Source organism: Molossus molossus, unplaced genomic scaffold (assembly GCF_014108415.1).
Source record: "Molossus molossus isolate mMolMol1 unplaced genomic scaffold, mMolMol1.p scaffold_m16_p_13, whole genome shotgun sequence".
NCBI classification, from domain to species: domain Eukaryota; kingdom Metazoa; phylum Chordata; class Mammalia; order Chiroptera; family Molossidae; genus Molossus; species Molossus molossus.
In genome coordinates this window covers 11,939,333-11,961,588 of record NW_023425348.1, presented here as the reverse complement: position 1 = coordinate 11,961,588, position 22,256 = coordinate 11,939,333, and the positions used below count along the sequence as shown (strand labels likewise).

At 55.3% G+C, this 22,256-nt stretch overlaps 1 protein-coding gene across 1 annotated transcript; it reads left to right on the top strand.

The window, feature by feature from the left end:
* Window positions 1-4,027: 4,027 nt before the first annotated feature.
* TREH (trehalase) lies at window positions 4,028-21,092 on the top strand. The gene is made up of 15 exons (XM_036258637.1): window positions 4,028-4,145; window positions 15,993-16,093; window positions 16,186-16,330; window positions 16,408-16,495; window positions 17,649-17,749; window positions 17,860-17,952; window positions 18,067-18,183; window positions 18,286-18,408; window positions 18,634-18,683; window positions 18,781-18,975; window positions 19,414-19,631; window positions 19,870-19,981; window positions 20,306-20,418; window positions 20,624-20,677; window positions 20,885-21,092. The coding sequence occupies exons 1-15, from the start codon at window positions 4,066-4,068 to the stop codon at window positions 21,023-21,025; spliced, it is 1,731 nt and encodes a 576-aa protein (XP_036114530.1). The 5' UTR covers window positions 4,028-4,065; the 3' UTR covers window positions 21,026-21,092.
* Window positions 21,093-22,256: the final 1,164 nt, after the last annotated feature.

Sequence of the window (22,256 nt, the reverse complement as noted above, 5' to 3'; positions counted from 1 at the left end):
GTTAGAGTAATAAGACAAGAAAAAGAAATAGAAGATTCTCAAATTGGAAAGAAAGAATATATCTATTCACAGATGACATGATTCTATAGATAGACAATCCTAAAGGGCCAGGCTCACTGGCCTCATGCACCAAGAAGTCACTGGTTCGATTCCTGGTCAGGGCACATGCCCAAACGCCAGAGGGGGCCATGCAGGAGGCTGCCAGTCCATGTTCCCTCTCATCAATGTTTCTATCTCTCTCTCCCTCTCCCTTCCTCTCTCTCTAAAAATAAATAAAAATAAAAGAAGAAAATCCTGAAGGATCCACAGGAAAAGCAAGATCTAAACACTTTTAGCAAAGCTGTAGTACATGATCAACACACAAAAATCAGTTGAGTTGTTATACAATCAGAACAGTATGAAAGGGAAATGTTTAAAGCGATTCCATTTTACAAGAGGGTCTAAAAGAATACGATACCTAGGATAAATTTATTCAAGAAGATGAAAGACTTGTACACTAAACACTACAAAACATTGCTAAAAGAAGTTGAAGAAGATCTAAATAATGGGGACGTCCTCTAAAGTTCATGGGAAAGAAGGCGTAGTGTTGTTAAGATAATAATAACAATAATAAGAGGTCGCCCTTTATACCTACAGCAATCTACAGATTCTACACAATCTCTATCAAAATTCCAACAGCCTTTTTTGCAAAAATAAAGATGGTGATCTCCTAATTTATATGGAAATGAGAGATACTCTAAATAGTGGAAAACATCTTTAAAAAGAAGAGCAAGTCCTGGCCAGCGTGGCTGATTTGATTGAGCATCGTCCTGTGCACCAGGAGGTCGCCAGTTCAATTCCTGGTCAGGACACATGCTTAGGTTGCAGATCCAGTCCTCAGTTGAGGTGCATACAAGAGGCAATCAATTAATGTTTCTCCCTCACATCCATGTTTCTCTCTCTCTCCCTCTCTCTCCCTCTCCCCTCTCCCATCCTCTCTCTCTAAAATCAATATTTTTTTTTTAAGTAAGAACAAAGTCAGAGAACTCACACTGCCCAATTTCAAAACTTCCTACAAATTTTAAATGGATAAAACTTGTGTAAACATTTCTCCAAATAGGGAGGAGGGTGTCTGGGGTGGGGGGAGGAGAAACATCTGTAACACAAATAAATTAATTAATTTTAAAAAATCAATAAAGAAATAAAAAATTCTCTAAATATATAAATAGGCAATAAGCATATAAAAGACGTTCAACATTATGCCTGGCTGGTGTGGCTCAGTGGTTGAATGTTGACCCTGCACCAAGAGGTCACCAGTTCAATTCCCGGTCAGGGCACATGCCCAGGTTGTGGGACACATTCCCAGTGGGGGGCATGCAGGAGGCGGCCAATTGATGTTCTCGCTCATCGATGTTTCTACCTCTCTCTCCCTCTCCCTTCCTCTCTGAAACTAATAAAGAAAAAAATTTTTTTAAGATGCTGGACATCACTAACCATTCAGAGAAATGCAAATCAAAACCACAATGAGACATCGCTTTGTCCCCATTAGGACAGCTATTATTTTTCTAAAATATGTTTTTATTGATTTTTTTTAGAGAGAGAGAGAGATAGAAACATCGATGTGAGAGAGAAACATCGATTGGCTGCCTCCTGCACGCCCCCTACTGGGGATCAAGCCTGCAACCCGGGCATGTGCCCTGACTGGGAATCCGAACTGGGACCTCTCAATCCATAAGACGACACTCAATCCACTGAGCCCCACCAGCCAGACAGGATGGTCATTATTTAAAAAAAATTTTTTTTTTTTAATCCTCATCCGAGGACATTTTTCCATTTTTTGTACAGACAGAGTAGGAGGGAGAGAGAGGGAAGCATCGATGTGAAAGGGACACATCGAGTGGCTGCCACCCTCACGACCAACCAGGGCCAGGGACAAACTGCAACCGAGGTACGTGCCCTTAGCGGGAACCGAACACAGGTCTCTCCGGACCGCAGGCCGACGCTCTAACCGCTGAGCCAAACCGGCCAGGGCTAAAAGGCTTTTTTTTGTTTTTGTTTTTTTAATCCTCACCCAAGGACATTTTTCCATTTCTTATACAGATAGAGTGGGAGGGAGAGAGAGGAAGAGAGAAAGAGAGAGAGGGAAACATCGACGTGAAAGGGACACATCGAGTGGTTGCCACCCGCACGACCAACCAGGGCCGGGGACAGACTGCAACCGAAGTACGTGCCCTTAGCGGGAACCGAACCCGGGTCTCTCCGGACCGCAGGCCGACGCTCTAACCGCTGAGCCAAACTGGCCAGGGCTGGTCATTATTTTTTAAAGGCAGAAAATAACAAGTATTGGGGAGCATGGAGAACCTGGACCCATTGCGACACTGGTAGAAGGGAAAAGGGTACGGCGCTGTGGAAAGCAGTCCAGCGGTCCCTCAAAAACTAAACGTCCAATTGCCATGTGATCCAGCTACTTCTAGGCACCCGCTCAGAGCACTGCAAGCGGGTCCCTAAGGTACTACACACCATCCGCATAGCAGCTGAAAGGGGCAGGCAACCCAGGCGTCCGATGACAGGTGAGGCATAAACAGAATGTGGTCCGTACAGGCAACGGAATATGACCTACTGGTCAGCTTGAGAAAGAAGGAAATTCTGATACATGGATGACCCTTGAAAAGATTATGCTACATGAAGTCAGCCAATATTGCAGGATTCCACTTGAAATGCCTGGAATCAGCAAATGCGCCCACACAGAACCAGAGGAATGGTTCCGGGGTCTGCGGGGTGTTGCTGAGCTGTTAGAGAGGTTGTTGGGGATTATACAAAAGTTCTGGAGGTAGAGGCTGGTGATCATTGCACAACGTTGTGGGTGTGATGTCAGTTGAATTGTGCATTTAGAAATGGTTGAGATGGCAAGTTTAGTGCTCCATGTCCTTACCCGCAATAAAAATGCAGAGAAAGAAGGGAGTGTGGGCTCCTGGAGCAGGGAGGCGCCGCAGGCGGACAGCAGGGAGGGGAGGCGGGACGAGCCGGCCCTGTCGGGACAGCAGGGCCCCCTCGCTGGAGCCCACACTGCCCAGGCCCTCCAGCTGACACCCTGGACAGCGAGCCCGCGACATGAAGGAAGGACAGAGACAACCAGCCACTGCGCACAGATGGGGACACGGGCAGTACGTCTCCTGCTTCTGTGTCATTCCAAGTCACCGACCCTGGGCCACTGCTCCAGCCTCCTAAGGTGCCCGCCCCACCCTCTGCCCCTTCGACTCACTGCCTGAGCCCGGCGAGCTCCCTAAAGCCACCTAATCCTGCCACCTCCGCTCAGCAGCCTCTGCTGGCGCCCCCGGGAACCCGCTGCCTCCTTGGCTTGGCCCGGGCTGTTCACAGGCTGGTGCCGCCACGTCCCTGCCTGGTCCCACCCTCCCTGCACCAGCCCCGCGTTCTGTGTGGCCCCGCTGAGCTGCTCCTGTTCCCTTAACGTGTGATCTGCGCTCACTGGAACGGTCTCCGGCCGGCCCCTCGGCTCACTCCGAAGTGACCTGAGACCCACTGCAGATGTCACCAGCAGGTCGGGGCTTCCCTGATCTTCCTCGGGAGGGGTGGTCGTGTTCTCTCTCCCGTGGCCTCTCTTGTAGGAAACTGAGGTCCACTCTCCACGTGGAACAGCCTCTTGAGTTTCTCTGTTTGAAATGTTAAAGGATCGTAACCTTCCGAGGTGGGAACCGGGGCGGAAACGGAGGCGGACCTTGGTTCCAGTGTCCGAGTGTCCGAAGGCAAAGCCGCTGGCATCCTGGCATCCATCCGGGTCATGGATGTGTGGCCGAATGATGTCCGTTGGCTCCGGTGCCCATGCCCCCACCCCCACTCCCCAGCCAAGTGACTCTGGGGGAGGGGCCTGAGCAGGTGCTACCCATGAAATGAGAAGCAGAAGAAGAAAGTACAAAGTTGGGGGGTGTGGTCCCTGCAAGCAGGCCACATACCCCTCAGGTTGACCACGCCTCGAACGTGGACTTTGGCTGCCCTGCTGGGCATGTGAGCCAAGCTGTGCCCCAGCAGGCAGGAGGTGCCTGAGCTTCCTCATCAGCTGCAGCCACCATGCGCGAGAGGGCCTGGGACCTGTGCCTGCTGCTTCTGCTTGCGCTGGGGGTCCGGGGCCTGCCCCCACCCTGTGAGAGGTAGGAGTGCAGACAGACGCAGCGGGGGTGGGCCGGGGCGGCCCCGTTTCCAGGGTTGAGATGACATCTCAACCACTGTGGGTCAGGCCTTCAGAGGGAGGGAGGGAAGGAAATTCGGTTCCCTTGTGTAGTGCCACTGTGCCGGGCACGACCTCGGGTGCAGGGACAGCTGCCGCCTGAGGACAGCCTGGGCACGGTCAAGGGGCCTTCTGCCAAGCCCTGCACCCTCCCCTCCCCCCAAGCTGCTCCTGTGACTGCACAGGGCCGTCCTCAGGATTGTTCTAGAAAATGTTCTGCCTAATCTCCCTCACTTCGCTGTGGGAGGGGGCGTAAGGGTCTGAAAGGCCTCCTGGGTTCAACCTCTGACCTCTGTGACAAAGGACAAGTCAGACCACTTTCCAGACCCAAATAACAGAGGTATCGACCCCGCACAGGGCGCTATCCAGTCTTCGAGGATTTAGGGAGCTCTCGGTATGCCCGTGGGCAGTGAACAGGAAAAATGAGGTCGTCGCCTTGCATAATATGCAAAAAAGTAGTGACAGAAGCTAAATAGTGATAGACGCACAAGTAAAAGTAAAATGAGCCCTGGCCGGTTTGGCTCAGCGGTTAGAGCATTAGCCCGCGGACCGGAGAGTCCCGGGTTCGGTTCCCGCTAAGGGCACGTACCTTGGTTACAGTTTGTCCATCGCCTGGGTTGGGGTCGTGTGGGTGGCAGCCAGTCGATGTGTCTCTGTCACGTCGATGTTTCTCTCTCTCTCCCCCTCCCCCTCTATCTGAAGATAAACGCAAGAATGTCCTCGAGTGAGGATAAAAAGAGAGAAAAGTGCAGTGAAGGCAGATGGCCACTCCTGGGGGTGAACAGGGTCAGACAGGAAGGGGAGGGACGGTGTCTCTGAGGAGCTGACATGAGAGCAGAAGGTGGGAGGGGCCATCACAGTGCAGACCCCGGAGAAGACGGTCCAGGCCTGGACCCTGCAAGGCCCTGAGGTCACTGCTCAGGGACAGGACGACGGCCTGCGTGGTGGGGACAGGGTGGGAATAGGCCGCAGCAGAGAGGGGGCCTCAGGGAAGAAGGGGCCGGGCCTTGCCCTTTAGTGGTAGGACCAGAAAGGTGAGAAGTGATTCAATACGGGATATATTTTGAAGGTTGAGCTGGTCAGACTTGCTGATGATTCATCGTGGAATATATTTATATATGCATTTTTTTTATCCTCATCCGAGGACTTGTTTTTTGCATTTATCTTCAGATAGAGCGGGAGGGAGAGAGGGAGAAAGAGAGAGAGAAACATCGATGTGAGAGAGACACATCGAGTGGCTGCCACCCGCACGACCCAACCAGGGCCGGGGACAAACAGCAACCGAGGTGCGTGCCCTTAGCGGGCACCGAACCCGGGCCTCTCCGGTCCGCGGGCCGATGCTCGGACCGCCAGGGCTCGTGGTGTCTGGGAGATTTCACAGACTTTGTCCCGAGCGGTTGTAACAGGGTCGCAGGAAGGCTGTGCGATCTATGTGTGTCAAGCTGTAGGTTGGTTTCCCAGTGCTCACCCGGCGGTCACGTCCACAGTTACAGCTTGTCACAGAGCAAGGTCACAGGTGAAGGTTAGGCAGGAAAGGGCGGGAGGGGAGCACAGCTCCGCTGTCCTCTTCCAGTGGGTCTATGTGGACAGCACCTCACGTTCCAGCAGCAGGGCTGGGACAGCACCCGGGGTGGCTCCCTGGGACCTCGCCTGAGCCTTGCCTGCAGGGTTTCCCCTGGGGATCAGCTATAGAGGGAGGGAGCACCCACATGGCTGACCTCAGCGACTCAGGCTCCAAGTCTCTGAAGGTCAAAGTATTAATGGGTGGACCTTGACCCTCATCATAAATCACATTAATAACATAAAGTATCTGGCGTGCCCAAGGCCCCAGGCAAACAGACTTATCTGACGGAGCAAAATATCGAACCTGAGGGTTTGGTGCGGACTCGGGAATTGGGAGTCAGTTGGTCAGAGGTGGGGATAGCATGGGGACCCCTGGACTTGCAAGTGGCGCCCGGGCAGTCACACTGGGAGCTGCGCCCTTGACCTGGCGGCCGTGTCTGAACTAACCGGTCAGTGCCGGAATGATATTGCAGTATTGCAGTTGGTGTCAGAAAGTGTGTGATTTACTAGGATGACCTCGGCTCACTGAAACACGGCCCAGGGACAGCAGGACGAAAGGCAGAGAATGAAGACCCTTTCATTCCTGATGGCCACCGGTCCCCAGGGTTTGAAGCAGTGACAGCTACCAGTGGAATTTAAAGACAATGGATCCAACCCCTGGGGAATCAGCTCACTGAATACATAAGAAAATGCTAAATAAAATGGGAACCCGAATGCCCTGTTGGTGGGAATGCAGACTGGTGCAGCCATGGCAGAAAATATATGTATGGTGTTTCCTCAAAAAATAAGAAATGGAACCGCCTTTTGAAAACCCAGCGATCCCACTTCTGATATTCTAAGAATCCCGAAACACCAATCAGAAAGAATATATGCACCCCTATGTTCATAGCAGCACTATTTACAATAGCTAAGATCTGGAAACAGCCCAGGTGTCCATCAGGAGATGAGTGGATAAAAAAGCTGTGGTACATGTACACAATGGAATACTATGCAGCTGTAAAAAGGTGGGAAATCTTACCCCTTGAAACGGCATGAAGGACCTAGAGGGTATTATGCTAAGTGAAATAAGCCAGTCAGAGGAAGACAAATATCACATGATCTCACTAATAGATGTAATCTAATGAACAAAATAAACTGATGAATAAAATAGAACCAGAGGCATAGATATATGGAACAGACCGACAGATCTCAGAGGGGAGGGCGGTGGGGAGGACAGGAAGAGATTAACCAAAGAATATATATGCCTCTATGCATAACCCATGGACACAGCCAATAATGTGGTGAAGGCCTGGGGGCGTGGGGGCAGGGTGGAAGGAGGCAAAGGTGGGGGATGGGGGACATCTGTAATAGAGTCAACAGTAAAAAATAAGAAATAAAATAAACCCGGCCGGTGTGGCTCAGTGGTTGAGTGCTGACCCATGCACCAGGAGGTCACTGGTTCGATTCCTGGTCAGGACTCATGCCCAGGACTCATGGGCCAGATCCCCAGTGGGGGGTATGCAGGAGGCAGCCAATCGATGCTCTTGCTCATTGATGTTTCTCTCTCTCTCTTCCTCTCGCTCTAAAATCAATAAAGAAAAAAAAACTTTTTTAATAAGCAAATGCAAAATAATAAGAAAAAATTTAAACTATTATCCCTTGGTTATTGTTACCTTTAATAACAAATGTGAAAGTGAGAGATGAGCCAAGCTTAGGTCCTGGCCAGTGCCCAGCACAGCTTCACGTCAGGGCCCAAGGAACGCGCTGGGGAAGAGCCTGGTTCTGCTGCGAGAGACACCGCCACCAGCCTCAGGTCGCCTTCTTAAGGAAGGAAATTATTCTGAAACAACTCGTAACCAAGAAGAGGCCCCAGAGAATGGGATAGACCAGCAATTTTTAACCTTTTTCATCTCATGGCACACATAACCCAATTACTACAACTCTGCAGCCTACCAAAAAAAATTTATATATATCTGAAAAAAAAAATTTATATATATCTGAAATTTTATATATATCTGATTCATTCATACTGAACATCTATTTTTTGAGTTGACTGCTGTCTTTTTTTTTATTTGACAGTCTAAAGGATGACAGGTTAGTGCCGCTGACTAAATAGTCAGGTATTTCATGTTTTAAAAATTCTTGATGGCCTGGCCGGTTTGGCTCAGCAGTTAGAGCATCGGCCTGCAGACCAGAGAGTCCCGGGTTCGGTTCCTGCTAAAGGCACATACGTACCTCAGTTGTGGTTTGTCCCTGGCCCCCGTTGGGGTCGTGTGGGTGGCACATTGATGTTTCTCTCTCTCTTCCCTTCCCCCTCCCGCTCTATCTGAGAATAAATGCAAAAATGTCCTCGGGTGAGGATAAAAAAAAAAATTCTCGAGGTATACTCTTGAAAATCACTAGGATAGACCAAGGAGACAGCCAATGGACTCATCCCAGCAGGGAGACCTCTTTCTCTGTTTGTTTTTTAAATGTGTTTTTATTGACTTTAGTGATAAAGGAAGAAACATTGATCGGCTGCCTCCTGCATGCCCCCCAAGGGGACTGAGCCTGCAACCCAGGCCTGTTCCCCAACCGGGGATTGAACCCATGACCTCCTGGTATGTGGGACATGCACAACCAAATGAGCCACACCAGCCAAGGCAGGAGAGAGACCTCTTTAAATGACTGCTAACAAAGGAAGTGAATAAGGCAAACTTTGATGACAAAGCAAAGGGGGAGAAGGAAGCAGAGCGGGGGGGGGGGGGGGGGCACCCCAGTAGGGGGCAATCTTTAAGCAGTTCCTAAGAAGTGGGATGAATAAAGAGGGCGCTGAGAGGGTCAAAGCAAACTCTTCCTGCAGCAGCACCCCAGAGGGTAAGTGACCCCCTGGGAGCCCCCATATGGAAGGGCCCCGCACGGACCTGCTTGATTCTCTCCATGTTGGTGGAATTTGGAAAACGACGAGGCAGAGACAAAATGAGACACCTGACACCTGACCTGCTGTCTGCTGGGGCAAAGGTCCTGAAATGTAATCAGGTCCCTCAGATCTGCCCCCTGCTGGGCACTCAAAGCCTTATGCATCCAAGTGGGCAAAATGGTTAGAGGGTAGATGTTTCCTGGATTCTGTGACACCAGGACCCCATGCACTGTGGTGACACATGGAGAGGGCTACAATCAGACTGAGTGGACGACGGAGTGCAATAGGTGGGTGGGGGAGGGGAAGGGCAGGTGAACACTGGATGCTCAAACAGGCTTTATGCCCAGTGGCTGCTTCTCCTTCACCGCGTGTTTCACAGGACGGATTTTGGGTCTGGCGGCGGGACGTTTGCACCACCTAGCAGTCTGACACAAAGGCTTACCAGTGCGCCCATCGGGCAGCGCCCATCGGGCACTGCAATGATAACCAGTAATGTCGCCCGAGTCCACAGATCACAGCCTTCGGAGGAGCACAGACAGGCGCACGCGGCAGAAACTCTGGGCACCTCCCAGCGTGACGGCTGAGGGTCTGGACTCGGGAGTTGCCATCTGAGAGGCCATCACTAGCGTGCTCTCGGGCATTCACTGAAACTGCCCAGGACCGAAGGACGTGGGGTCACCTTGAGACTTGAAACACCCGTCATGTTTTGGACGATGCTGGAGAAACGCTCTGAGAGGTCGGGCAGCGCCCAGACGAGCTCCACACTCCAAAGCACCTGGTTTCCGCCGGGCATGCCAGGGAAATGCCCCTGGGCGTGTGCGACAGCAGGTGCCTCTCCCCGGCGCTGACTGCGATCCACCCGAGGTGCCGCGGGCTCTGTCCCCCGTGGACGGTGCCCTGTGAACAGCTCTCAGTCGCCTAACAAGAGCCGCTGGGTTCATGACTGCAGGGCCAAGGTGAGCAAACAGCCTTCTGTGTGCATGGCTGCCACTCTGCTAAAGATGAGGAAACCACACCTGCTCGGTGAGCTGAATGACATCCTGGTGGCTCCCGTGTTTGGGTTTTACCTCCTCTTAGCTGTGGCCTGTGGCCGGGCCCAGGGTCAGGCAGAAGGGCACTGGAAACTGGCCCATGGAAACAATGCCCTGATGTGGCACAGCCCCGTGGAAATCATTATGGGACTCTGCGGGGCGCACTGAAGCGGAAGACCTTGATGCCCATCAGAAGAATCCCCTTCCTGGATCCGCGAGTGGGTATGCCAGTGTGCTCATGGGAGGCGGCCACGTGGGCTCCTAAACTAAATGGGTGTTGGGAGGGTGCAGAGGGGCTGGATCTAGTTCTGTTCCACTTGCACCCTCTGAGGCACGAAATGCTAATAAGAACGGTCCCATCTCCAACAAGAAAGGCAGGCTGCAGGCGGCTGTCGGGCAGACTCCTGGGGAAAGGACGTGCGTGTGGCTGGCAGGTCGGACTGATGCTGGAAGGCTCAGAAGGCTACAAATGGGTCCTCACGGGAACAGACACCTCCTCTGCACTGGGCTTTGCCTACCCAGCGGTAGATACAAATGCTCAAGATATTGTAAAAGGACCAGAACAGAAGATACTGCAACAATTTGGACCGCCCAGTTACATTTCTTCAGACCAAGGAGCACACTTTCATCCTCAGAATAATGATTTGATAGAAAACTGGAATGAACAATGAAATCATTGGTTGGCACCCTGACCGGTGTGTCTCAGTTGGTTGAGCGTTGTCCCACACACGGAGAGGATGCTGGTTTGGTTCCAGGTCAGGGCACATGCCTGGGTTGCAGGCTCAATCCCCAGTAGGGGGCGTGCAGGAGGCAGCCGATCGATGTTTCTATCTGATCAATGTTTCTATCTCATCGATGTTTCTCTCTCATCAATGTTTCTCTCTCTCCCTTTCCCTTCTACTCTCTCTAAAACCAATAAAAACATATTTTAAAAACACCGATTGTCTAAAACGGGGAAACATAGGTAGAAAGGGCTGGCCTACCACCTTCGCAATTGTGTGTTCACATTCATGAGGGGGTCAAGGGAGGGTCCCTACTAGATAGACCCCTCTGCTTTTCTGAGAGAACCCAGGAAACAGGGTGGAGAGGATGTCGGTATAACCAGACAGGTTTTTCCCATGGGAGGAAGATGATGGTATAACTATACTTTTTTCTTCTTCTCACATCACTTCAACTTTATTTCTCCTACCTGATATTTTTCCTAATGACTGTATGAACTCTAGTGATGCCAACATCTCCTGACTCCTTTTCCAAATTACGTCTACCTTAGTGCAGTATGGTAGACACTGACCAACATGGTTGGTTACGTTGTTATTTTTTTTATTTTTATTTTTTATCCTCACCCGAGGACACTTTTTCATTCTTTGTTCAGATAGAGCAGGAGGGAGAGAGAGAGAGAGAAACATCGATGTGAAAGGAACACATCGAGTGGCTGCCACCCGCACGACCAACCAGGGCCGGGGACAAACTGCAACTGAGGCACATGCCCTTAGCGGGAACCGAACCCGGGTCTCTCCGGACCGCAGGCCGACGCTCTAACCGCTGAGCCAAACTGGCCAGGGCTACGTTGTTATTTTTAATTTTTAATTTTTCAATTACAGTTCACATGCAATAGTATATTAGTTTCAGGTATACAGCCCAGTGATTAGACATTATGTAACTTACTAAGTGATCATCTTGATCAATCTGGTACCCATCTGACACTGTACATAGCTATTACAATATTACTGACTATACGCCTTGTGCTGTATTTTAACATCCCTGTGACTATTCTGTTACTACCAGTTTGTGTTTCTTAATCCTTCACCCTTTTCACCCAAGCCTTTACCCTCCCTTCCATCTGGCAACTGTCAAAGAGTTCTCTGTGTCCATGAGTCTGTTTCTGTTCGGCTTGTTCATTGTATTTCGTTTTTTAAGTCTGCTTTTTCTGCTGTAGGTATTGCTACCCAGATTTTGTTTGTTTGTTTCCATTTTCATAAAGTGTCTCTTTCCATCCCTTTATTTTCAGTCTGTGTGTGTCTTTCCAACTGAAATTAGTCTCTTGTAGGCGGGAATATATATGGGTCTTGTTTTCTTATCCATTCAGCCATCATGTGTCTTTTGATTGGCACATTTAATCTATTTGCATTTAAAGTAATTTGTTGATAGATATGTACTTATTGCCATTTTATTATTCACATTTTTATCTCTATTCTTCTTCTTAAAGAAGACCCTTCAACATTCCACATAATACTGGTTTGGTGGTGATGAACTCCTTTAGCTTTTTCTTGTCTGAGAAGCTCTTTATCCGTCCAATTCTAAATGATAGCTTTGCTGGGTACAGTAATCTTGGTTGCAGGTCCTTGCTTTTCATCACTTTGAATATTTCTCACCACTCCCTTCTGGCTGCAAAGTTTTTGTTGAGAAATCAACTGACAGTCTTATGGGAGCTCCCTTGTAAGTAACTAACTGCTTTTCTCTTGCCGCTTTTATGATTCTCTCTTTGTATTTAACCTTTGGCATTGTAACTATGATGTGTGTTGGTGGGCCCCAAAGTTGGGTGGTGAGGGGTCTCAGGGAATCACCAGGGCGAGGCGGACAGTGTGAGCCGGGTGGATGAAGCTTCACTTATGGTGCTCGCCTGCTCTGGGGGGGGAGGCTCAGCAAAGGATCAATGGCCTCTGTCAGCACTGCTGTCTGGGAGAAACCTGTCCCTCCGGCTCTTGCCTTGATGCCAGACAACTCATCTTCTCCTGCATGTCTCTGGTGTCCCAGTGCTGAAACTCAGAATGAATGAGTCCGAGTGAGTCGTGTGTGGGCCCTTTAAGAACTGCTTGGGTCTCCAGAAGCCTCCATCTCACCCAGCCACAACCTGAGCTGGTTTTCACAGCCAGGAGTTATGGGGACTTCTCTTCCTGCAATGAAATCCTGGGCTGGGGGAGTCTGGTGTGGGGCCAGGACACCTTGCTCCACAGGGGTTCCCACAGCTGAGATGTCCCTCCTGGGCTGGGGGAGTCTGGTGTGGGGCCGGGACACCTTGCTCCTCAGGGGTCCCCACAGCTGAGATGTCCCTCCTGGGCTGGGGGAGTCTGGTGTGGGGCTGGGACACCTTGCTCCTCAGGGGTCCCCACAGCTGAGATGTCCCTCCTGGGCTGGGGGAGTCTGGTGTGGGACCAGCCTGTTCTGCTTCTCTATTCCTCCTATCAGTCTCGATGTGTCTTCTTCTACATATCCTTAGTTGTAGGCCTTCTGGTCAGCCAGATTTGAGGCAGTTCTGAATGATGGTTGTTCTGCAGTTTTGTTGTAGTTTTGATGTGGTTGTGGGAGGATTTGAGTACCACATTTAACACTGTTGCTATCTTGACCAGGGTGATTATAACATACATATTTTTTTTTTTTTGATTTATTTTTTATCCTCACCCGAGAACATTTTTTTGGTTTTTGTTCAGATAGAGTGGAAGGGAGAGAGAGAGAGAGAGAAACATCTACGTGAAAGGGACACATCGAGTGGTTGCCACCCACACGACCCAACCAGGGACGGGGACAAACTGCAACCGAGGTACATGCCCTTAGCGGGAACCGAACTCGGGACTCTCTGGTCCGCAGGCCAACGCTCCAACCACTGAGCCAAACAGGCCAGGGCACGATTATAATATTAATACTGATGATCAAATGTATCGGGAATTTGCGTTAAAAGGCTCCGGTTCCCGCCCTACACCAGCTCTGAAGGTTAGGTATATTCATGTTGATAAAGCAACTCTTGCTTTGTTCTATAAAGACTACACCAACCAAATGTCGATGCTCAAACAGGTATGATTGGTTTCATTTAAGGGAGCCATAGCCAAAGACCAAGGGGTTACCCACACCCATACACCATTATCCTTATGGACAGGCCCCGTTCAAGAGGCCGTGGTTGCCCTGGCCGGTTTGGCTCAGCAGTTAGAGCATTGGCCTGCGGTCCAGAGAGACCCGGGTTCAGTTCCCGCTAAGGGCATGTACCTCGGTTGCAGTTTGTCCCCGGCCCTGGTCGGTCGTGCAGATGGCGGCCACTCGATGTGCCTCTTTCGCGTCGATGTTTCTCTCTCTCTCTCTTTCTCTTCCTCTCTCTCCCTCCCACTCTATCTGTGCAAAAAATGGAAAAATGTCCTCGGGTGAGGATAAAAAAAAAAGAGGCCGTGGTTTGTAGTTGTCACTTCTGGGTTCCAAGCCAGCTGGAAGTCAAACCGCTGGTACTTGGCAGCTGGTGCTGAGGACTGATTTCCACTGTGTGCTCTGGCACAGCTGGGCCCACCTCCTTCCTGCGGGAGGGCACAGGTGGTGATCAGGATCGTCCCTGTCCCTGCTCATTGCACGTGGTGGCACGTCTTCTTCGGACCGGTTCTCAGAGCAGGGGCGTCCTCCACGTACAACTCAAGTGCCAGGAGGACTGACGTAGGTTCATGGCCCATAATATTCCCGCGGGAGCAGCTCTTGGAGCCTCAGCAGCCGGGATGGAAGGCCACTGCCCACCGCTACTCTGGCCTCAGTCGGCACTGAGATGTCAAGAGGCCCTTTGGTGAGGGTGCGGACCTCCCCCAGCGCTGGCCCTAGCATCATCCGTCATTAATTGGGCCTTGGCCTGGCGCAGGCTGACTCCCATCTTTTGCTTTTCTCCTGGAAGACAGCTCCTTCCAGTCTGCTTATTCTGGTTACTAACCAGACGTCCTCTGAAGGCCTCCTCCATTAAAAGCAAATTCGGTTTGTTCTGTCTCATGAGCAATGTTGTCCCACCCAACACACGTGCCCCTGTGGACCGAGGCCTGTGTGCAGTTAGGTTTCACGTCTTATATCCAGAAGTGGTAGGTCCCCTCTGGGGTTAGGTAAGAGGTAGTTACACCTCGATGCAATTTATTTGGAAGATGCCATAAGGCCTTTCATCGCCTTCCTCATCTCGGGACACGGTTGTGCCCAGGAGATTCGGGTGTTCCATAGGACGATTCCCACCTTAATCCTATAATGAACTTGTTTTTCTGTTCTGTTTAACAGCTTTCTGTCCACAAGAACAGGGGCGTGTGCATTTGTACACACAAGTACATACATGTACATAGACCACGCCACTGCTGTCTTTTGACTATTAAAATCAGGAACCTAGCCCTGGCCGGTTTGGCTCAGCGGTTAGAGCGTCGGCCTACGGTCCTGAAAGACCCGGGTTCGGTTCCCGCTAAGGGCACATACCTCGGTTGCAGTTTGTCCCCGGCCCTGGTCGGTCGTGCAGGTGGCAGCCACTCGATGTGTTCCTTTCACGTCGATGCTTCTCTCTCTCTCTGTTCCTCTCTCTCCCTCCCACTCTATCTGAACAAAAAATGGAAAAATGCCCTCGGGTGAGGATAAAAAAAAAAAAATCAGGAACCTAGCCCAGCTGCTGTGGCTCAGTGGATTGAGCAGTGTCCCGTGGACTGAGAGGTCCCAGTTCAATTCCTGGTCAGGCCACATGCCCAGGACGTCAGCCACATCCCCAGTGGGGGGCGTGCAGGAGGCAGCTGATCGATGTTTCTATCTCTCTCTCTCCCTTCCTTTCTCTCTAAAATCAATAAAGAAAAAAATAATAATAAATAAAAACAAAAACCCAGACATAGGGGCTTTCATCATTCAATTCTTCCATCACTGCAAAGGAAATAGCACGTCATTCCGCCCACTGAGCTGACTTACTCTTACGTTCGCCAAAGCTTCCCTCGGTCAGAATGAAGTAGCCTTGAAGCAAGGTGCTGTCTGTCCACTTTGGAAGTGCCATTGGCAAACTGAGTAGCTTTTTGTTGGTCCGTGGAGAGCTGTTCACTGGGCACCTCCTGGTGGCTTCTCAGATTCGTCCAAAGTCTCAGCCCTGCAGGAAACGGGGCGGTCTGTTCTTTATGCCTCCTTGCATCCCCCAAGTCGCACGTTCCCGTGGGAAGCGTTTCGAAGTAAGAAGGAACCCCTGGGGCACTGCCACTTTCCCAGCGGGATTCTTCGACATCACCCAAGCACCCTGCAACCGTACACACAATTGGTCCATCCTATTCTAATGTGTCACTGACTAAAGGGATAATCTCATTTTGTCCACCGAGTATGCTACACTGTTTCAGATCAACAAGGAATAAGGAAATTGCTTTGGTCTTTACTGCACTAAGACCCACCTACTTCTCTCAGCCCTGCGCGTCACCACCACCCATAAACCACCACCACACATGCGCACCCACACACGACGCTTGTCCAGTCCAGGGAACAGGCCCCAGACTCTGGCTAGTCTTTCTTCTTCCCTAATGGTGTGGCCTGACCTGCTCATCCCCAATCCTCTCTGCAGCCAGATTTACTGCCACGGGGAGCTTCTGCACCAAGTTCAAATGGCCAAGCTCTACCCGGACGACAAGCAGTTCGTGGACATGTCGCTGACCTCAGCTCCAGGTGAGGCACCGGGGGTCCCCACCTTCTCCTGCCTCTGACCAGGGAGGGGCTCGCGGGGCTCATGGGGATCCCTCCCGCGGCCTGGCCCTCAGGTCAGGTGCTGCAGCACTTCCACGAGCTGGCCAGCACCCACAACCACAGCATCCCCCGGCGGCAGCTGCAGGCGTTCCTCCAGGAACACTTCCGGGCCGTGGGGCAGGAGCTGCAGCCCTGGACGCCCGAGGACTGGAAAGACAGGTGCAGCCCTGGACGGACGGGGGAGGGCTCTGAGACAGGGCAGCCGCCTGAGCCCCGTGAGACCCGTGTCTTTCCAGCCCCCGGTTTCTGCAGAAGATCTCGGACCCCAAGCTGCGTGTGTGGGCAGAGCAGCTGCACCAGCTCTGGAAGAAGCTGGGAAAGAAGGTAAAGGTGCTCAGGTTGGGCCCAGGCGACGGAGCTGAGAGGAATGTGCCAGCCGGGCGTTCGCCCTCCCCCTTGGGCACCGATTGGGATGCATTTCCCGAGAACACGGCCTCCAGTCCCCGGGTCTTTGCACAGAGGCTCTCTAGAAACAGGGTCTGAGAGGGAGCCGGGGAACATCTCCTGACTCCTCACCTCCTCCCTGAAGCCCTCCCAGCCTCCCCCAGGCAAGCCAGGCCTGTCCGGCCACCTCCAGGCGGCCCAGCCCTGTCCCTCACACTGCGTGGTGACTGGTCACCCTCCCGCTGGACTCCCCCCCGCTCCTCAGGCCCGGCCTCTGCTCAGGAGTGACCAGGCTGCTGCTGACTTGGCCCAGCCGCGACCGGCCCAGCCAGGCTCAGGGCCCTGGCTCCTCTGTCTGAGGCTGGTCTGCCCGAGGCACCTGTCCACCCGCCCAGCCCCAGGCCCTGTCCCCACGGCTGAGGGGTGCTCGGGCTCCCTTGCTGCTGTGCCCTGCTTCCTCAGCGGCCCCCGGGAACCCCGCTTCATCCACTGCTCCCCTCAAACCTCTGTGCCACGGAACCACACTCACTCCCCGAACCAGCAGGGAAGGAGCCGAGAAAACACCTGACCCGGACACACAGCGGGACCCCCCACGTTCTGCCTTGCTCTCCCCGGCCACGGTCACCCACATCCACCCCCGGGAAGGGCCTGGGCCAGGGGCCCCAGTCTCTGCGCCTGGCTGGGTGGGGGTAGCAGATTCGGGGTGCCCGGGGCGTGGGGAAGGGTCCCCCACCTGGGCGCTAACACTGCACTGCTCGGTGAGCACCTGCGGCCCGGGGCTGAGTGGCGGCTCCTCCACCCCCCGCACAGCAGGCTCCAGAGGCCGCCCCGGGGCAGCAGGCGAGGCCCCAGCAGCCCGCCCTTGACTGAGGCGCAGGGCTGAGCAGCAGAGCAGGACCCCAGCCCAGCTGCCTGGCTCCAGAGCCCACAGCTGCCAGGGTCTGCCCCTCCCGGACCCTCCCGCTCCTCCCGCCCCTCACAGCCCCTCCCTACCCCTCTCATACCCCTCCCGGCCCCTCCCAGCCCCTCCCAGGACCAGAGTGTGGGAACGGGGCTGGGATCCAGCCTCCTGTGCCCTTTCTTCTGGCCCCAGGTGAAGCCAGAGTTCCTCCAGCACCCTGAACGGTCCTCCCTGATCTACTCACAACACCCCTTCGTGGTGCCCGGCGGGCGCTTTCTCGAGTTCTACTACTGGTGGGCCGCCAGGGGCCGCAGGACGGGAGGGGCGGGGGCCCGGAGCGTGGGGGCAGGGCAGGGGCGGGTGGGGGATGCCTGGCTGGGACCACTGAGCCGCCCTCCCCCAGGGACTCCTACTGGGTGATGGAGGGCCTGCTCCTGTCGGAGATGCCCCAGACGGTGAAGGGCATGCTGCAGAACTTCCTGGACCTGGTGCGAGTGTAAGGAGCCGGGCCCTGAAGGCGGGTGCAGCCCAGCAGGGCCCCGGGCAGGAGCTGGGTCTGCCTGGCCCTGGCGGTGGGGCCGGGCACATCAGCGGGCCTCCCTCTTGGCAGCTATGGGCACGTCCCCAACGGGGCCCGCGTGTACTACCTGCAGCGCAGCCAGCCCCCGCTCCTGACCCTCATGATGGACCGCTATGTGGCTTACACCAACGACACCGCCTTCCTCCGGTGGGCACCCCTCCCGTGCTGCCTGCAGGCTGCCCACACCTCGGACCTCCCAGGGTGGGCGTGGGAGGGTCCTGGCTGAGGCGGTGCCTGGCTCTGCCCCAGGGACAGCGTGGGGGTCCTGGCCTCGGAACTGGACTTCTGGGCCGAGAACAGAAGCATCTCTGTGCTCCTGGGGGAAAGGAGCTACGTCCTGAATCGCTATCATGTCCCTTACGGGGGACCCAGGTGAGGGCGTGGGGGGAACCTCTCACCTCTTCACTCTTGTTTGAGGGTCCCCAGGCCCTGGGCGGGAGGGCCAGTGGATGAAGCCCTCCTCTCAGGGGGGAGACTGTACCCATGGGCAAGCCAGGGTAGCGGGGCTCAGGGTTTGCTGGTCAGCCTGGCTGCACCTCCAGCTTGGCACAGAGGCTCAGAGCGCTAGTGCCAGGCTGCCCACTCTCCTCCTGCCAGACCAGAGTCCTACAGCAAAGATGCCGAGCTGGCGGGCTCCCTGCCAGAAGGTGAGGAGCAGCCCGGGGGGGGGGGGGGGGCGGGGGGGCTGGGGGCCTGCAGCCGGGTCAGGCCCTGGTCCTCTGTCTGCCTGGCGCCTCCTCACAGGGGACCCGGAGGCCTTGTGGGCTGAGCTCAAGGCAGGGGCCGAGTCTGGCTGGGACTTCTCATCACGCTGGCTCGTTGGAGGCCCAGACCCTGACCTGCTCAGCAGCATCCGGACCAGCAAACTTGTGCCTGTCGACCTCAATGCTTTCCTGTGCCAGGCAGAAGAGCTGCTGAGCAACTTCTATGCCAGGCTGGGTGAGCTGGAGGGGAGGAGGGTGTGCCTGTCCAGGTGGGGTCCCTGCCTCGGCCTCGGCCGTGGAGCTGGAGGTGGACCTCGGGGGAAGGCCCAGGCTCAGCTCCTTCCCTCGCCCTAGGCAGCCAGGGCAGGGGTTCAGACAGAGCCCACTCTCCTCTCCACCCCTCCTTTCTTCCTGGGAGGCTGTCTGGGGCCTGTGAAAGACCCCAGTCCCCACATCCAGACTCCCCTCCCTCCTCCTTGGGGCCTCAGAGCTCAGGAATCCACTCGGCAGGGCCCTCCCAAGGATGAGCCCAGGGAACGAGGACAGTACAGGCCATTTGCTCAGGGAAGTCCAGGTCCCAGAGGCCCCCGTGATGGGCTCCAGGTCGCTCTGGCCTGCATGGGGCCCAAGGGCAGGGGCCCTGGTGCTCAGCCTAAAGGCAGTGTCACCCCAGGGAACGACTCCCAAGCCAGAAAGTACAGACGTTTGCGGGACCAGCGCTTGGCTGCCCTGACGGCCGTCCTTTGGGATGAGGAGAAAGGTGCCTGGTTTGACTACGACCTTGAAAACGGAAAGAAGAACCTGGAGTTTTACCCGTCCAACCTCGCTCCTCTCTGGGCCGGCTGCTTCTCCGACCCCAGCGTCGTGGACAAGGCTCTGAGCTACCTGGAGGTAGGGCAGCAGAGCCGCTGGTACCCTGTTATCCGGGGAGCCCCACTGCTCCCCCACACTGAGCAGTGTTCTCTGCAAGGGGCTGGCAGCCACTCTGGTGCCTCAGCCTGCGGCTCCCCTGCAGCCACCAGGGGGCAGCTGTGAGCCCAGGAAGGGACTTGTGGCTTTAGGAGGGTCCAGCCTCCTGGCTCCCCGCCCAGCCCCCACCCGCACTCACAGTGATTCTGGAACATTCCAGGACAGCCAGATCCTGACCTACCAATACGGGATCCCCACCTCCCTCCGGAAGACGGGCCAGCAGTGGGACCTCCCCAACGCCTGGGCCCCCCTACAGGACCTGGTCATCAGAGGTAGGAGGCAGGGGTGGGCACATCCCAGGGCCTCCCCCGAGGATGCAGAGGGTGGGCCTCCCTAGTGCTGGGGGGCTGTGAACAAAGGATGGGGGCCTTTCTCAGCCCCCACTGAGCACACATTCACCTCCGCCACCTGTCAGGGCGCCGGCCCCCGGCCCCCAAACCCAGGCAGGCCCTGGATCACAGCAGGCCCCTGTGGTTCCAGGAAGGAGGTCACAGGGCCGGGCCTCCTTCCCTCCTGGACAAGTCAGGCTCAGGCCTCTGCTCCTCCGGGGATGGGGGCGCTGGAGACTCAGGGTCCTGCCTCGGGGCGGGGTCTAGGCCTCGCCAAGTCCCCGGCACCAAGGGCCCAGGAAGTGGCTTTCCAGCTGGCGCAGAACTGGATCCAGACCACCTTTGCTGTCTACTCCCGAGAGTCGGCCATGTACGAGAAGGTGAGCCGGCCCTGAGCCCGGCCCAGGCCTGCCCCGCCCGACAGGCCCAGGGCAGTGGCGGCACCCAGTGGCTGTCCCCGGCACTGCAGGGCTGAGACCGACTGGAGCGGCTTCTCCCTAAGGGGCTCCCACTGCCTGCCCCCCCAGAGGGCTGGTCAGGGGGCTGGGTCTAGTGCTGACCTGAGAGCTTGTCCTCTGCCCCCAGTATGACATCAGCAACGGCGGACAGCCAGGTGGTGGAGGGGAGTATGAAGTCCAGGTGAGTGGGCCAACTCCCTCAGGGAGTGTGGGTTCTGTCCCCACAGCTGACCATGACCCTCCCCTCTAGGCCTCAGCTCTCCCTGGTGTGTGTGTCCACGGGGAGGAGCCGGGCAGGGCGGTGGCCTCTGGGTAGAGACCCCACACATGCTACAAAGACTTGGGGCCTCCCCCAGAGGTCTTGCCCACTGGCCATGTCTCTCTCCAGGAGGGGTTTGGCTGGACCAACGGCGTGGTCCTGATGCTCCTGGACCGCTACGGCGACCGGCTGCGCTCGGGAGCCCCGACAGCTGTCCTGGAGTTCCAGTGCCTGGCAGCTGCCCTCCTGCTTAGCCTCCTGCCGCAGTGACGGCCTCGCTGCCCTCTGGCCTCCGTCCCTCCTCTGGCTCCAGCTCCCGCCTCATTAAACCTGCGCGCGCGAGTCCTCCTGCCCCTGCCTCTTGTCTCTGTCCCTGGAGACCCCATGCCCTCAGGCCTCCTGCCTGTCCTCAGCCACAGTGGCGGGGGCAGGGTAGGGACCTGGAGGTCCTGGGCTGGGCCCTGGGTCCCTCCCGGAACATTCCAGAAGGTGGAAATCCTACGCTGTGGGGAAGACCAGCCCTCCTGTGTCATGTGCCTCAGCCCAGTGCCCCACACAAGTCGGTCTCCCGGAAACACACTCCAAAGGCTTTATTGTTCTGCTGAGATGCTTACAAATACTGCAAACCGCCCGGCCTGGGCCCAGCACCCACGGCCCAGGCTGGGAGGGGGCGGGGAGGCGGGCTTAGTGTTAAGGCGAGGAGGACTGTGGCCAGACTGCCGAGGCCGGTCCTCCCCTCTCATCTCCATCACCGTCGGCGGCTGGCGGGCCGCGGGACGCCGGGTGTTCTCGGGGAGCAGCCCTCTGTCAGCAGCTCAGCCCGTACAGAAGCCCGAGGAAGGCCCCCCTGGCTTTGCGATCATCCGCGCTGCCCCTCTGGGTGGTACCCTGGCTTCGTCCCTTCTGGCTCTAGGCAAGGCACAAGTGGAAGGGTCATGTTCTGCCAGGTGGGGGCACTGCCCTGCGCACCCCCGGGCACAAGTGGAAGGGAGCCGGCCGGCCGGGGGCCAGCAGGCTGCATCAGGGCCTGGAGACAGGCTGGGGGCAGGGAGGTGTCCGGTCCCTTTTCCCATGAGATGCCCGAGGGCTCGGACTGGAGAGATGGTGGCATGTGCCTTCAGATGGACCATGGCTTTCGCGGCGGCCGAGCCACGGAGCCACGGCAATTAGTATGTAATGGATGCGATGAAGCAGTTACTATGGTGACCGTGGTGTCGGGTCTGCGAAAAGGGGATGGGACTGAGACCCCCAGGACCAAATGGGAGGCCTCTGGCCCTTGAGCGAAGTAATAAAACATAAAGGCAGGAGACAACGGGCCAGGGCAGGGTTTCAGCCACTGCCTGAGCCGTCGCCCCTCGGGGTGCGGCTCTGCTCAGCCCCCGCGGCCCCGGCAAGGGGCTGAGGCGAGAGGGGATCTTTGGCAGATTCTGGTACCGTCACTGGACCCTGAAGGGTTATTGCAAGTTCTGGGCTCCCAGGAGGCTGCAAAGCCCCCTCCCCA